The sequence below is a fragment of the Styela clava genome, chromosome 7, assembly GCF_964204865.1.
Source record: "Styela clava chromosome 7, kaStyClav1.hap1.2, whole genome shotgun sequence".
Lineage (NCBI taxonomy): Eukaryota > Metazoa > Chordata > Ascidiacea > Stolidobranchia > Styelidae > Styela > Styela clava.
This window is the reverse complement of record NC_135256.1, coordinates 1,753,858-1,770,556: the sequence shown is the minus strand read 5'-3', so window position 1 is coordinate 1,770,556 and position 16,699 is coordinate 1,753,858. Positions and strand designations below refer to the sequence as shown.

Here is a 16,699-nt window from a genome sequence, read left to right as displayed (position 1 = left end):
CGACAAAAACGAAGGCGAGGAAACTATGAACTCTTCAAGCAACCAACGAACGAGAAGGAATGCGTGAATATGTCAACACGTTGTTGTAAGAAACGTCGGCATTGTGTCATCATAATTTCGGGGCTAGCCCCGATGATTTAGTAAAAGAAACAGAAAACAAACGAGACAAACGCGGCGAGTGGAAGATAAAAGAGAGAATACGATATACAATGAGCAACCGGGGCAAAATCGGCATCGCCCCGTCGACGTTCGGCGAAGGCTTTGCGAGCGAAAAATGAACCATGTCGGGAGAATATGGCTAGTGTAGACAGTCTGTGCAACCGATATTGAGGTATTTTTCAAATATTTTTTATTATACCGAAAAAACAACCGGGGCATTGCTCCGGTTGGCCCTATTGACGCGCCGCCACTGGTCTCGTGGTTGGAGTAATAACACCCGATTAATGTAGAGATGAAAGCAGAAGAAGCAGTTAAGGTAGTTCAAAGCGATTTGATTGCGAATTCTTTGTAAGGCGTTTCCTGCATTTATGATTCGAATAAAATAAGGAATCAAACTGAACTGAAACTGTATTGAAATTTGTGATTGCCAAGTCAGTCTGCAACACCTGAGTGGTCTGGCTGGCGGCCGTAAAACGCGGGTTTTCAAGATAATTGTTGTTTGAAAAACGTTCCACGCTACGAAAAATTGCTATGTGTGATACAGCAGACTGTTTCTAGAAATCGAAACTGAATATATCAGGATTTGCCAGGAACAAGGGCTACAAATGAAAATTGCGGACTGAATGAATCGCATTGTTCGGTCACAATCACGTCGCTTCTAGTTTAGACCACAAGCGGCGTTTCGCGAGTACCAGTACGGCATCAGTAAGACAGATTGGCGTTAGAAACAGCATAGCATGCAGTGGTGTCTTCTGAAAATGAGTAACAAACAGAGATCGGTAGCTTCATATTTTACAAGATCAGGAGGGAGCGATGACCAAGGCAGGAAACCTCCTTTCATAGTGAAAGACGATCTTTCAACATCCGTTGACGAGCCGAAGTCTAATGAAGTGGATCGCCCTTCAACAACCGAATCCGAACCAAAGTTAAATTTCATTTGGATATTGGTTTTCGATGATCAAATGAAGTACGATTATTTGACTAACCACTGCATTCCAGAAAATGTTATTATTGCGTTTATGCAGAGGAAAGCTCGACGTTTATAGATTATATCGTAAATATACCTAATATGTCGAGTTGTTTTTGGTTCACAGCGTTTTATTCGTTTTCTATATTTCTTTTACGCACTGTACTACCCATGTTATGCAATGCAAATAAACCTAACTTCAGCTTCGATGTTTTTTGATTGGTTCGAGGCAGCTTTATAGCAACTCGGAGACGGAGCCATAACGTTTTCTGCGCTCATTCAGCGCGTAGCACGTCGCACCTATTAGCCGTCAAATGTTTTTCACTTTTTAAAAAGGGGGCTTTCGAAACATTTCCATTTATTGAATTTTGCAATCCCATTCCTTGTGACTACTCTTTCAAATCACTAATTAAATATACAAAAAATATATACCTTGATTCAGCCGTTTCGAACTTTTCACAATTTCATCTTGATTTTACTCAGGTTATCACAGTAAATGGTGTTTGACTTTGATCTAACTTTATCCAGGTGTTTATCAACAGGATAAGTCTGTTTAATATCAAGATGTCAGAACAATTCAGCATTGAAACTGGAATTGTTTGTTCAAAGTATAATGTTGAACGTCTGGAACTGTGCAGGGTTGACTTGAGAGAGATTCATCTTCTTAATTTCTTGAAACATGTTGGGAATGGTAAAGTAAGTGATTAACATTGTAAAAATATAAAACGAGAACAAAAGATTTGATTAAGTGCAGACGAAGGGGATAATGATTTTTAAGGGAGTGGTGTTATGCTCACAACTACTTGTTTTATGCAATATATTCATGAATATGATATCAAAACTGAATTTTCGTTTTGCCCCTTTTATGCAAAAATTGCAGATGTAATGGAAAAAATATCAACATTTTTTTTTTAATCGGAAGGCTTAAATGTGGATAAGTCTTAGTTGTATTTTTGCTGTTCAGCCTTCTTGCTGCTAACAGAATGAATGTGAAACTTTCATATAGAGCAGTAGTTTCCACTGCTTTTTTTCTGCGATGCCAATTTCCGTGAAATCAAAGACTACATACAGATACTCGCAACCCCACAACGAGAAAACTTAGAAAATCAATACCTTCTATTCTAAATCAATGGGCACAATGTTCCTGTATATCGACTGTAAGTTTGTGTGCGCTGTTGTAAGTTTGTTGCACTGTTTATTTAGTTAAGTGGTTCCCATCATTTTTTACCCCGACGGGCAGGCAAAATCAATTTAAATGAGCTCGCGGTAACAAAATATTGAAATGAATAAAAAAAAATACACTGTATCTGCGATTTGGCACAGACTTAAACAAGAAATCGCAAAACACCAAAAACAGTTTAGGATTCAAACAACAAACGGTCGATTGGGGGTCAAATATTACCTTTGCATTCACGTGGGCAGTGAACGTTGGCTCAAAAGTTGAAAATCATTGCACACGTCTGACGATGCTCCGGTGAAACGGGAAACCCTCAGAAGATTTGATAACACATTACACCGTACGAAAGCACACAAGGTAGAAGTCTCTGAGATGTGGAATATTAAAAGAACGCTGAGTTTTTTTAGCGAAACCAAGACAGCCTTGATAAAACGTGGTAGGTTGTAAGAAAGCGTACGATACTCTGAGAAATGGAAAGATGCTTCTGAATATCGATAAAGTGGAAATCCTATTCTGTATATTTCAACAGTGTTTTTTGTTTAGTTCCATGTTAAAATATTGCAGATTACTCCATAATTCGAAATCAAAACAGAATATGAAAGTTAAATAGGTAGGAACATGTCTTTATTTTGTTTGAATTGTTGTCGATTCGTTTTTGACTGCGTGGAGGCCTTTGAAATTATGTATGAAATGCAACACGCTCCATATTTTTGATTTAGGTATATTAATTAGATGTTTAAATACAATCATATTGCAACACTGAAATGTTCCACTTTTATATGGTGATGATATGGACGAAAACACTTACGTGTATATTTTCAGACACGCGCGAGAATTAACAGTGCGCTTTCGTGACGGCATTCTGGTTCGACAGAGATCATCAACTCTATGGCATCTTGGGTGAAATGGTGGGCATGAGGTTTGAACCCAAAGTCTTAAACCTGCAACATCAATATAATCGCCATCGCGCGAAACCTTGCTAAAACCTTCAAAAACGGTGAAAAAACGCTAGAAACCTTGCTACTCTCATGTTGCCTGGATTCGATAGATTTTCAAAATAATCATATTATAGTGGATGCGATCTAGTGGTTGGAGCATGCTATTCCGGCATCGCAATTTACAAATCTCATCTCATGTTCAATGTCGCAAGCCTTCCGTCTCACTCTGGTGTATTGCTGAGCAATGCCGAATCAGAAAGATTTCGATTCTTCCTCAATATAGTAATACCTTGCAAAACAGTAGCCGCTGGTACAGAGCCTTGTTAGGAGTGGGGGTTGTAATACGCCGTATAAAATATTAAGTAATGCAGTTTTATAATGCCTGGTGAATACTTACAAAAAATAAGACTAAAGGTAACTGGCATTTCATGGTTATTTGAACTCAAAACATAGAAAATATGGAATTATCAACGCATTCCGCTTCAATATCAATGATTCTCATCTATGGGCCAAGCATATCGCACTCTCTTAAATTTAATGATTGTCTAAAACATTGGCACCGAACAAGTCGTTAGGCAAGCAACCCCTAGTATGTGAAAACTTACCAATTTCAGGTTTGTGTAGAACCTGTAAAACTTCACACATACTGGATGCCGTGACACGTAAGGGATTTGAACCCGGGACCTATGATTCTAATACAATTAATAATACCACCGAGTTAACCACTACACCATTGAGCTTATGGAACTCAATAGGCATGATTACATGTCCATCAAAATCAGTCCAGTGAACCGGTTCGGTCAAAGTGGTCTCGGAGACTACTTAGTGCCCTCGATTACATGTCCAAACCAACAAGCTGAGAACAGTTTTGGATTGGCCGGATTAAATCAAATAAGTCATGATTTGCAAACACTGCATATATTTTATTTCCAATAAATTCATAAATTGAATACAAATGTTAATTAAGGTATCAAAATTGAATGCACGTTCTTGATTTAAATTCTTTGAAGTTATTTGCAGAATATGATGAGGGGTTGCTTTCCCGTTGAAATTTGCCCACAATCTAGGAAACAAAACGACAAATTTATTGGGGGCATAAAAGATAGACGATTTAGAATCTAGAAATTTTAGATCATTTTGGCCGACCATCCAGCGTTCAACGCTGCAGACTACTGGCACCTTACGCCACACGATCCATTCAAAAATCACAGTAGGCCTACAGTTACCAGTAGTCTACTGGCAACTAAATTAAAACAATTACATTTTATAAACCAAACACTTGTGTGAAGTGGGCTCATCATATAATAACAGAAGCACTTTCATTATTTAATATCGCCCTACTACTGCGACGTTACCGACACTGAAGCTTTGTATTTATGCTGGTACCGGTATGTACAGTAAGGGTATTGGTACCAGCTAGGATGCGTTATGGCTGTATGGTGCAATTCCAAAAGAATTTTCAATGCAAACTGATGTCGTACTGCGCTCAGTTTATACCAATAAATCTTTAGACATCAAGATTTAATTCTCTGTTTCAAAACAACAACCTATCATGCCAATATGCCGCACCGAGATCCCACCAGTACCGGTATTTTAAATTTGTGTTCAGCAGCGACACAATAGATGCGGAAGATGTTTAAATTAAACTTGCCCTATCTAGCTGAATTTTTATTAGTTTAAAAAAGCAACTCACTTACCAGAGATGAAAAAGAAAACAACTACCGTACCTCCTTCAATCACGGTGATTCACGATTTCTCGAGTAGCACGGCGAAGCAACTGAGCAAGACCGGTTAGCTCACTTTCAGACCCCATAGGAGGTCTGATGTTCTGGACCGATAGCACGGATTTGAATCGCAGGCGAAACACTGAAGCGTGAATATGTGGTCTGCTAGACCGGTTCCAGCGGACATGTATTCAGCGTATTTCTCCAATGCTATGGCTTAAGTATGGCACAGAGATATATCTCATGCCTATTATAATCGTCTATGTTATTATTCATTCAGTTGAAGAAACTCGATGTCGGCAACAATTACAATCTTGGGGTTGGCGGAATGGCGGCCACAGGTATTATTGTGTCACAATGTGAAGTAGAGAAGGTTGGAATGCGGAACTGCAATCTGACAGCGGAAGCAATGAAAGCATTCAAGGAAAATGTTCGGGATGCAAAGGTACAAATATTTAAAAAAAAAATATTGGTTTTTCAAAGATTAGGGCAACGGACCAAGCTAGGACCATATATAACTGATGGCATGGGACCTAGCGTGACTGTGCTAATATGTAATTTATATTTAGTGACAAAAATGAAACTGTTATGATATATTATTTGAGTATGAGAATTATTCGGGATCACATCGTTCATTCAGTTCGTATCGTTTCAATACTAACACTCCGAGCAAGGCTCAAAACAAGCAGCAAATACGAAAGGAAAAATATCTTCTTTACGTTCAACCGCTATTAAACCAAAACAATTTGGATTATTTTGAATTTTATATCAATCAAGTTGCAAGTAACTATATCCATTGTTAAGCTTTTCTTGATTAATAAAATGCATGAAATTTCGGGGAAATTCAGACTAAACTGCTGGTTACATTAGATATCGTTCTGCTCTATATGCTACATTATTCGATGCCAACAATCTAATGCTCGTGTAGATTGTAAAATTTTGAGCATTAATTTACCTTTTTATCCATTTCAAATAATAATTTGGTAAGCAATGCCAAACCAGATAGATTTCGGTCCTTCCTAAATACAGTAATACCTTGCATAACAGTAGCTGCTTGTACAGAGCCTTTTTAGGAGTGGGGGTGTAACACGCCGTATAAAATATTAGGTAATGCAAAGTTATGAATGATTGGCTATACTTACAAAAAATACTACTTAAAGTAACTGGCATTCCATAGTTAATTGAACTCAAAAGATAGAAATTATGGAATTATCTTCGCATTCCGCATTAATATCAATGATTCTCATCTATGGGCCAAGCATATCGTACTCATTTAAATTTCATGGGTGTCTCACACATTGGCACCGAACAAGTCACCAGGCAAGCAACCCCTAGTATGTGAAAAACTATCAATTTCATGTTTGTGTAGAGCCTGTAAAATTTTACACACACTGGATGACGTGACATGTTAAGGGTTTTTAACCCGAGACCTATAATTCCACTTCGGTTATTACTATCGATTTAACCACTACACCATTGCGCTCACTGAACTCAGTGGATATATCAGATGCATATTATAATCATCAATGTTAATATTCATTCAGTTCAAGGAACTCAATGTCAGCGGCAATAAAAATCTTGGTGTGGACGGTATATCTTTCACAGGTATCATTGTGTCACAATGTGAAGTAGAGAAAGTTTGTATGTGGAACTGCAATCTGACAGCGGAAGCAATGAAAGCATTCAAGGAAAATGTTCGGGATGCAAAGGTATAAATATTTTAAAATGAAACATTGATTATTCAGATATTACTATAACGGATCAAGCTAGGACCATATATAACTGATGATATTAGATCTAGTGTGACTATGCTAATATGTAATTTATTATCTTATGACGAAAATCAAACTTCATTGAGTTATTATTAAGATATAAGAAATTATTCGGGGTCATATCGTTCATTCAGTTAGTATTGTTTTATTACCATCACTTCAAACAAGGCTCAAAGCAAACAGCAACTATGATAAGAAAAAATTCTCCGATTGTTTCAATTGCTTTTAAATCAAACCAATTAGTTTTATTTTTAAATTGTATACTTATTATCGGTTGCATTAGATATAGTTCTGCTTCTTACGCCAACATTTAAACATCCGTGTAGATTGTATTTAAATGTGTATCATATTTCTTTTTTTCAATGAAATAATTACGTTGCCGTCGCCTTCAACATTTCAATGTACTTCAAACAATATGTCTTAATCTTGGCACAAGCAGTCACTGACACTTGAAAGCTCTATTGCATCTTGGGTTAAAGGGTGAACTATGCCGGCATCCCACTTCACAAAAGTTTGGCACACTTAGCGTATTCTGTTTCAATGTCACTCATCTATGGGCCTTACTTGAATTTTACTAGTGTCTCAATCACTGGCACCAAACAAATCTCCAGGCAGGCAATCTCTAGTTTGTGTAGAGACTGTGAAGTTTCTCACTCTCTGGATGACAAGTAACTTGTTTGAACCCGGAATCTATGATTCTAACACAGTTAATACTGCCGAGTTCACCATTACACCATTGCGCTAACTGAACTCAGTGCATATAGAGGGTATTTCCCTACTGATATGGCCCAAGTATGTCACATGAATATATCTCACGCCTGTTATTATCGTCAATGTTATTATTCATTCAGTTGAAGGAACTCGATGTCGAGGGCAATGAAAATCTTGGGGTTGGCGGCGTGTCTGTCACAGGTATTATTGTGTCACAATGCGAAGTAGAGAAGGTTGGAATGCAGAGATGCAATCTGACAGCGGAAACAATGAAAGCATTCAAGGAAAATGTTCGGGATGCAAAGGTACAAATATTTTAAAATGAAACATTGGTTATTCAGAAATTAGTGTAACGGATCAAGCTAGGACCATATATAACTGATGGTATTAGAGCTAGCGTGATTATGCTTATATGTAATTTATATTATATCTAATGACAAAAATCAAACTGTATTGGGTTTTTTAGGGTATAGAAATTATTCGGTGTCATATCGTTCATTTAGTTCGTATAATTTTAATATTATCACTTCTAACAAGGCTCAAAACAATGAAGCCAAAATAAAAGCAAAAATTCTTCGTTACTTCCAATCGCTCTTAAATCAAAACAGAACATTATGGTTTATTTTTTAAATTGAGTGGCAATTGGGTTGCAAGTCACTATTTACATTCTGAGTTTCTCATCATTAATTAAAGAGAGATGCATGAAATTCAGACTAAACTGCAGGTCACAACAGATATCGTTCTACTCCACATGACACATTAGTTTATGCCAACAATTTCGTTTAGTTTCGTTCTCTTCAAACAGGGCTTTGGACAGGGTGACTGTGTGTACGTAATATTTAATACGGTATAGTTTCGGACCCCGTTGAACTCTCAACAAAGTAAAATAGACTGTAGATTTCAATCCTTCACATTTTATGAACCAACAGCATTAGCTTGACGCTCCAGAGTTCTTATCGATAATAAATTCTGATTACAACCATCAGCCAATTAGCAAAACAAGGAGTATCAAATTTGAAACTGGCCAAACTTGGTCGACTGATAAAGCGGATCGGTACTGAAGGCCCAAGCTAAACATAATTCAAAATTATTGACACTGCAACATGAAATGGTTGAACAAAGAGTTTAATTAAGTTCACAGCAGTGCCCGATAGTAAATCATCATTGTTCAATAATAACAGCAGCAGCGCTCCATAGTAACGACGGCAGTGACCCATAGTAACGGCAGCAGTGCCCCATAGTAACGCCTACAATGCTGCTTGGACCACAAAATTTACTTCGGTAACTGAAACTACTTGCTGAAGTTTTGATTCCAAACATCCATTCGAAGATTTTCAAATTTTGAGTTCGACTCCAATAGTTGGTATAAGTAGATAGCAGCAGTAAACACCAGAATTCAGTCTGCTCGTCCATTGTGATCTTCAACAGACCATTGATGTGTATTGAGTATGGAGAATGGAAATCAACCAGGTATAATCCCCAACTAATAATATTCCTCTGAACGGATTTCGTATGATTGATTTATATATGAACCTTACATGATCCAACACAATAATTCTTCCCTCTTCATTTGCAAACCATGAATTATGTCTGAGTAACAAGTTTCATAATTTGTTTTAGATCAATTTGTTGAATCTGAGTGAAAACAAAGTCAGCAAACTCGGAGATGGAGGTTTATCTACAATCAGTGAAATTGTTCATCAATGTCAGGTTCAAACATTGTTGATGTTGCAATGCGAGTTCAACTCTGATCAGTTGGAACGATTCAAAGCACTGATTGCTGATACCGGGGTTGAGTTCAATGGCTACTAATTCCAAACAGTGAATGTTGTAAAATGTCCTCGCTTTTGGAATATTTTTGGAATGTTAAACAATTACTTTGAAATGATTTGACCAGGGAACTTAAATATTTTATTATAATGGTGACTCGAACAAAGATTTTATTCACTTTGTGAATATTTCTTTTTATTGGTACGCTTTTATATTCTTGTATTCATAATAACCGCGGTTCCTGTCAACAAGTTTGGACTTTGCTCCATTCCAATAATTTCCGTTCATAAGTTTCCACTGTAAAAATATTTTTACCACTGAAACGCATTATTGTCACAAAAACATTATTGTCTTTCAATTCCTTCCTGACCTAAAGCTTAAAATTTTTTTACACCAATACCCGAAATATACATATTAATGAAGCCCTCAATAAATGCGTAAAATGCATTTGTTTTTGCCCCCCTAATAAGGCTTTCTAAACTTCTGATGTTTAACATTGAGATTTTTAAATACCTTTTTAATTAGTTTATGGACTATACCGGGAATTAAACCGGGATGTCAAACTCTAATCCAGGCAGAAATTCGACCTTTGCAGTGTGTAAATAAAGCGGCTATTTCTATGCTTATGTGACAGTTATATTACACGATTTATACGTACACAGAAGTATTTCATTTCGTAATCCGACTATTTTGATGATGAAACATGCTTATTCACAATTTGAGGACTAATTCACTGAAATATCTTGCGTAGAGATCAACTACATTCCCAATGTTCTACTGGGATCCCTTACATCAAGGGTGCCCAACCCGCGGGCTGCATGCGGCCCGCCTGACTGTTTTCTGCGGCCCGCCCACCAGATGTTGTAAGCAGACTTTTCAATTTTTTACCGTGTTATAAATAGGCTTAAGTATGTTTCGTGGATTTGATGTGATTTTACCCGCCATTAATCTACATCCGTATGCCGATTCTTAGTATCAAGTTTTATGTATCAAGTCTTGCGCCCTGGTGGACATCGACGTTTTTTCCGTGTAGGCTTTGATCGTCTTTATCGCCAACGTAAAATAAATAGTCAACAATAATCTTTGCTGCTGGCTCCGGGACTCGTTTTTCTTTTATGTTCAGATTTTTGTTTATGTTATGTTTGCGTTAAATAAAATGCCGGAGATATTGTCACTGAGTATCCGTCAATAATTCTGATAAAATTGACAATTCTACATATTCAAATTAGTATATACGTTGTATTCGTCCAAAAGTTATTGTAATGTTTTTTTCATTAAATAATTGTATTGATGTTTCAAATTTCACGAAACGGCTCACTAAAACTTGATATTCCCGCGACATTGTCGCACATTGAGACAATATCATAGCCACTGAAAATAAATAAATAATCAAACATCATGACTCAAATATATATAGGACCTAATTTTTACGTCTTAGTTTGTTAGTATCTCTGTGCAGATTCTCGTGTGGTCGTCATAAATTCACAAGTGAGTTGTATAATGATTGATTTTTTGATTCAGCGGCCCGCGAGTGTCATGTCCACGCCTTGTGTTACCAGAAATTTGAATATTAAACTTCTATTCTAATATTCGACTTCATATTAGAATATTTCGCCAGAACTAATGAGTAACCATGCAATAAATAAATATTACAGTGATTGATTTTATGTCAATAATCTTGCCTTTTTTGTATTATATAAATTCTAACAAAATCAGGACTTGGTTGGTATTAAAGTTTGGTACAAACGTTTGCGGCCCGCAACGAATTTCCTTATGTGAAAGTGGCCCGCGAAAGGAAAAAGGTTGGGCAGGCCTGCCTTACATAAACAGCGCTTTAGGCAAGCTTCCCGTTTATATTGATACCACTCTCAATAAAACGCGGCTTTCCCAATTTTTCACTTTATAATGCTGTGATGAAATAGGTGAGATACAAACTTGCGATCTGTAACTCAAGAAATCGTCATATTTATTCTTCTGACCATGCTTAAGCCTTTTCTCTGATTGTTTGCATTTTAGCTAAGCCATTAGCAGATTTTACGTTTTGTGTATATTTCACAACTATTTACAATTCTGAAACGTAATTCAGATATTTTGATGTATTTGTTTTTATTAAAATAGTAGCGTTATAATTATAGGGGCCTTCCTATCTGTTCACCGTCCAGGAATATGGTGTTATTTCAATTGCTGATAGAAAACTATGATTGGTTATTTCGTGAATGAAATGGTTTGAATTAGGTTTGAGCAAAGATTTTCAGTAGTTTTTTTTCTTGTGTGTGTGTTTTCTGGTTAGAATTATATCAACTAAATATTAAGGAATAATAATTAAATTGTGTACAATTCTTTTTATTTCATTGCATTTGCTTCATTTTTGTGCTTGAAAGTATACGACATAACAATATCCGAAGTATTGAATTCTATGTGTGTATATGCAACGTACGATTAGCTGACTGAATATAAAGTTGTGTTTGAAATTATGTTATTTTGTGCTCATTTTTTCTTGTGTTTTCGTCTTAGGGGTTTCTGAATCAGATATTAAAAAACAATGTTCTCAAATTAGTTTGTGTTTATTTAACTGGATGTAGTTTTGCAGATTTGGGAATCCCCTCGCAATCATATGTTATAGCCGACTTGCTTCATGCTCCACAAAATAGGCATTTTTTGTATCCACCCTTGAGCTTACAGATACAAAAATAATAACATAACAAAAATCAATAATTACTATTGAATAATATAATAGCAGAGAATATTAGAATAGCAGTATACCATTCGAGTATCTATATTCGAATTTTTAAATGAGCATGATGTGTGCTAATGTCGGTGCAAGAGTTTCAACAAATTTCTAGAGTGCCGTATTTTTGTAAAACTCGAAGGATATGTTTTTTGAATATTTATAAAGGCCATTAAGTCAATTTGATAAGAATTTTCAATGGGCACGCATTGGCGTTATAGTATTGTGAAATATGTGGGAAGAGCTTTTTGATAGTGAGTCATTCCAGAAGGCATTTACAGAGAGAAAGTCGTGTAGCGTGCAGCTTGAACAGGCATACAAAAAACCATACTGAAGAGAAGCCATAATGCTGTAAAGCATGCGGGAAGAGATTCGCTATGGCCTGTAATTTGAAAAGGCATAAACAAACTTATCTTGGGGAGACGCCATATTTTCGTGATGTGGGAAGATATTCGTCATAGTGTTTAATTTGAAAATAAATACACAAACTCATATTAAAAAAAGCCGTAATTTTGTGAAACATGTGGAAAAGACTTTTTGAAGGCTTATAGTATGAAAAGATATACACAAATTCATAAAAGAGAAAGCCATGAATTTGTGAACTATGTGGAAAGAAGTTTTTGAAAGCAGTTTATTCAAAAGAGCATACACAAACTCATACTGGGGTGATGCTGTATTTTTGTGAAACATGTGGGAAAATCATCGCGATAGCGCATAAACAAACTCATAAAGAGGAGAGCCTGTATTGTAGTGAAACACAGGGCAGGAGCTTCGTGATAACGTGCAATTTGAAAATGAATAATCTCGCAAAATCGTGTAATTTGAAACGAAATAGTTGTATTCTTGTGAATCATGTGGAATAAGTTTTTTCTGAGCGTGTAATTTGAAAAATTGTACACGAATTCATGAAAGAAAAAGCCAAATTCTTGTAAAACATGTTAGATGAGCTTTTTGAGAGCATTAGGTTTATAAAACCTTACACAAATTATACTTGGAATAATCCATACATCTCGAAAGCCTGGCTGTTTTTTTTAATTTGAAAAGCCATTAACAAACTCATACTGAGGAAAATTTATAGTTTTGTTAAACGTGTGGGAAAAGTTCATAAGAGAGTGTAACGTTAAAACAAAATGCAAACTCAAACTGGGAGGTCCCCTTATTCTTGTGAAACATGTGGGAGCGAGTAATTTGAGAAAGGATAGACAAATTCATACCCAATAGTGAAACATGAAATAAGATCATTGCGATAGCATGTATTTGAAAAAAATACAGACTCATGCTGAGGAGCAGCAGCATTCATGTGAAACATTTGAAAACAGTTCTTCGAGAGCGGCTAGTTTGAATAGCCATAAAAAAACTCATACCAGGAAAGACCAAATTCATATGAAACAAATGGAAAGAACTTTTTGAGAAAAGACATAAATACATGTATACAAGCGGAAAGCAATATACATGTGAACTATACGGAAAAATGTTTTAAAGCGAGTTATTTAAAAAGGCATATACACTTAACATAAATTTACAGAAAAGATTCACAATATGAGGGTAGAGGTTTATGAAAGTTTGCGATTCGAAAAGTCATACACAAACTCATGCTGAGAAAGGCCATAATTTAATTATTTAAGTAGAAAAAGCTTTCTGACAAAATGTAACATTACGTATTCTTCATTAGCCGTATTCTTCTAAAACATGTGGCAAGAGCTTTTCATAGAGGGTATAATTTGAAAAGGAATGAACAAACTCATCCTTGAAAAGCCAAAATACCGTGAAACATGTGGGAAAAGATTTCAATAGGGTGTAATTTAAAAAAGCGTAAACAAATTTATACTGTAAATAAGCCACATAATTTGGAAACATATGGCAAGAACTTTGCTACATCGTATGATTAGAAAAAGCCTGAACAAATTTATACTAGAGAAGCCATAATATCGTGAAACATAAGGGAAGAGTTTTACGAAGCATAAAGATAGAAAAGCGTAAACAAATTTATACTGTAATGAGGCCATAGAATTGTGAAACATGTGGCAAGAGTTTTGCTAAAGTGTATAATTTGAAAAATCATGAACAAACTTATCCTGGAGAAGCCATAATATTGTGAAACATGTGGAAAAAGCTTTGTACATCAAGCATGAACAAATTTATACTGGAGAAGCCATGATATTGTGAGACATGTGGCAAAAGCTTTGCTACATCGCGTGATTTGAAAAAGTTCGAACAAATTTATACTGGAAAGAGGCCATAATATTGTGAAACATGTGGCGAGAGCTCTGTACATTGCTTGATTTGAAAAGCAAAAACAAATTTATACTGGAAGGAGGCCATAATATTGTGAAACCTGTGGCAAGAGCTTCGCTACATCGTGTAAATTGAAAAAAACCTGAACAAACTTTTATTGGAAAGAGGCCATAACATTGTGAAACATGTGACAAGAAGCTTTGCCATAGACTATATATAATTTGGCATGAATGAACTAATCTTTGAAAGACCATAATATTGTGAAACATGCGGGAAGAGTTTTCCATAGCATGTAATTTAAGAATGCGAAGACATGTTCAAAAAGCTATAATATTGTGAAATATGTAACAAGAGAAACATGTCCAAATTTAAAGTGGGGAAGCCATAATATTGCGAAACATGTGGGAAAGGTTTTGCATGGCGTGTAATTTGAAAAGGCAGAAACAAATTTATACTGGAAAGAGGCCATAATATTGTGAAACATGTGGCAATAGCTTTGCTACATTGTGTGATATGAAAAACATGAACAAATTGATACTGGAAAAGCCATAATATAATGAAACATGTGGTAAGAGTTTTGCTAACGTGTATAATTTGAAAAGACATGACCAAACTTATCATGAAGAAGCCATAATATTGTGGAACATGTTACAAGTGAGACATGTCCAAACTTATACTGGGGAAGCCATCTTATTGTGAAACATGTAACAAGAGAGACATGTCCAAATTTATACTAGGGAAGCCATAGTATTGCCAAACATGTGGGAAAGATTTTGCATGGCGTGTTATTCGATAAGGCAGAAACAAATTTTTATACTGGAAAGTGGCCATAATATTGTGAAACAAGTGGCAAGAGCTTTGCTACATCGTACGATTTGATAAAGCATGAACAAATTTATACTGGAGAAGCCATAATATTGTGAAACATGTGGCAAGAGCTTCGCTACATTGTGTGATTTAAAAATGCATGAACGAACATATCTTGGGAAGTAGCTATATTTTCGCGAAACAATGGGGAGAACGTGACAGCATGATAATGTTGTGAAAGACGTCGGAAGGCTTTGCTATAAGGTTGCATTTTACGTAAACAAAGTTATTTTGAGAAGAGGACATATATTTGTGAAACATGTGAGAAGAGCTTCGTGGCAGCATGTAACATTGAGAAAAAGATACAATCCTAAACTGGGTAGTCGTATTATTTCGAAACAAGAGAAATGAGCTTCGCTATATCGTTCAATTTGAGAAGCAAACTCAAACACACAATGGAAAGCCCATAGTGCTGTCGAAAATGTTTTTGAAACTGAATCGTGATAAATGTAAATATGTAAATTTTGCCGACTGAAGTTAGTTGTCGACATTGGCAATTTACTTACTTCTCAAGGTATTAAGCCTGATCCTAAGAAAGTTGAAGCCATTTCTGCCATGCCTACCCCTTGTAATGTTAAGGAATTACAATGTTTTTTTTGTTGGTATGTGTACTTATTTGTAGCATTTTGTCAATAATCTGTCATCAATAATCATTGTTAAATGGTTTTGAGGTCTTTGAATTATTGAAATTGAAATATGCTATTTCCAATGCTCCTGTGTTGAAATATTTCAATATTAATGAACCTGTAATTTTATCTGTTAATGCCATATCAAAAGAAGTTGGCGAATGTTTAATTCAAAATGGTCGACGAGTTGCATATGCGTCTAAATCAGTCACAAAGTGTGAACAAAATTTCGCGCAAAATAAAAAAGAAATGTTCGCAATTTTATTTATATGTGTTTTCATGGATATTTGTTTTGCCAAATTCACATCACTGTTCATTCAGATCATAGGCAACTTGAGACAATATTGAAAAAACCATTACAATGTGCTCCAATGCATGATTCTAAAAAAACAGTCTTACCCGCTGGATATTATGTATAAAGCTGGTAAAGAAATTTATATTACAGAATATTCTTTTGAGAAGGAAGAGATATATGATGTCAATCTTCTTAAGTATGAAGATATGAAATAAGCTGCATACAAAACACTTGTACAGAATCAAAAAATATTTCACAAATGCAATCATTGTATAAAACTGTACAAAAAGGCTGGCCAGAGAAAGGGTCACAAGTATCTCAAGACATAGTCGAATATTGGAATTATCGAGATGAAATATCCGTTTGTGAGAATTTACTTCTCAAAAGACAAGTTTGATATTTCCGACAAGACTGAGACTGAATAATTAAAGAGAGTTTATATTGCTTATTTTGGAATCGAGAAGACAAAGTCAAGAACAAGAGAATTTGTATTTTGGCCAAATATCAATGTTGATATAGAAGATCATGTTTCGAAGAAGCAATCAGAAAAAAAACTTTGATTCCACATGTGATTCCAAACACAAGGTGTGTTTACAGTTGCCTCAGATATATTTTACTACAAAAGATTATCTATTTATTGTTGACTACTTTTCAATTCTAAAGTAGACGAAAAATCCAGTACCGTTACATCTAAATATCTGGTAAAAAGTAGTTAGCAGCGAGGTCAAGC

At 35.6% G+C, this 16,699-nt stretch overlaps 2 protein-coding genes and 1 long non-coding RNA gene across 3 annotated transcripts in view; 1 reads left to right on the top strand and 2 right to left on the bottom strand.

The window, feature by feature from the left end:
• Positions 1 to 11,753, top strand: part of LOC144425291 (NACHT, LRR and PYD domains-containing protein 2-like) — a 34,742-nt gene extending 22,989 nt beyond the window's left edge. Inside the window, exons 11-15 of the mRNA XM_078114869.1 lie at positions 1,655 to 1,822; positions 5,246 to 5,410; positions 6,510 to 6,674; positions 7,589 to 7,753; positions 9,069 to 11,753. Coding sequence (XP_077970995.1) covers positions 1,655 to 1,822; positions 5,246 to 5,410; positions 6,510 to 6,674; positions 7,589 to 7,753; positions 9,069 to 9,260 — 855 coding nt within the window. The 3' untranslated portion in view covers positions 9,261 to 11,753. The remainder of the gene's footprint in view (positions 1 to 1,654; positions 1,823 to 5,245; positions 5,411 to 6,509; positions 6,675 to 7,588; positions 7,754 to 9,068) is intronic.
• LOC144425174 (uncharacterized) overlaps positions 1 to 16,699 on the bottom strand; it is a 114,558-nt gene that overhangs the window by 59,746 nt on the left and 38,113 nt on the right. The gene's annotated exons all lie outside the window — the stretch shown is intronic.
• Positions 4,138 to 5,047, bottom strand: LOC144425030 (uncharacterized). The gene is made up of 2 exons (XR_013477203.1): positions 4,939 to 5,047; positions 4,138 to 4,304 (listed from the first exon to the last, which is right to left on the bottom strand). It is a non-coding gene; the product is annotated as an uncharacterized LOC144425030 (long non-coding RNA).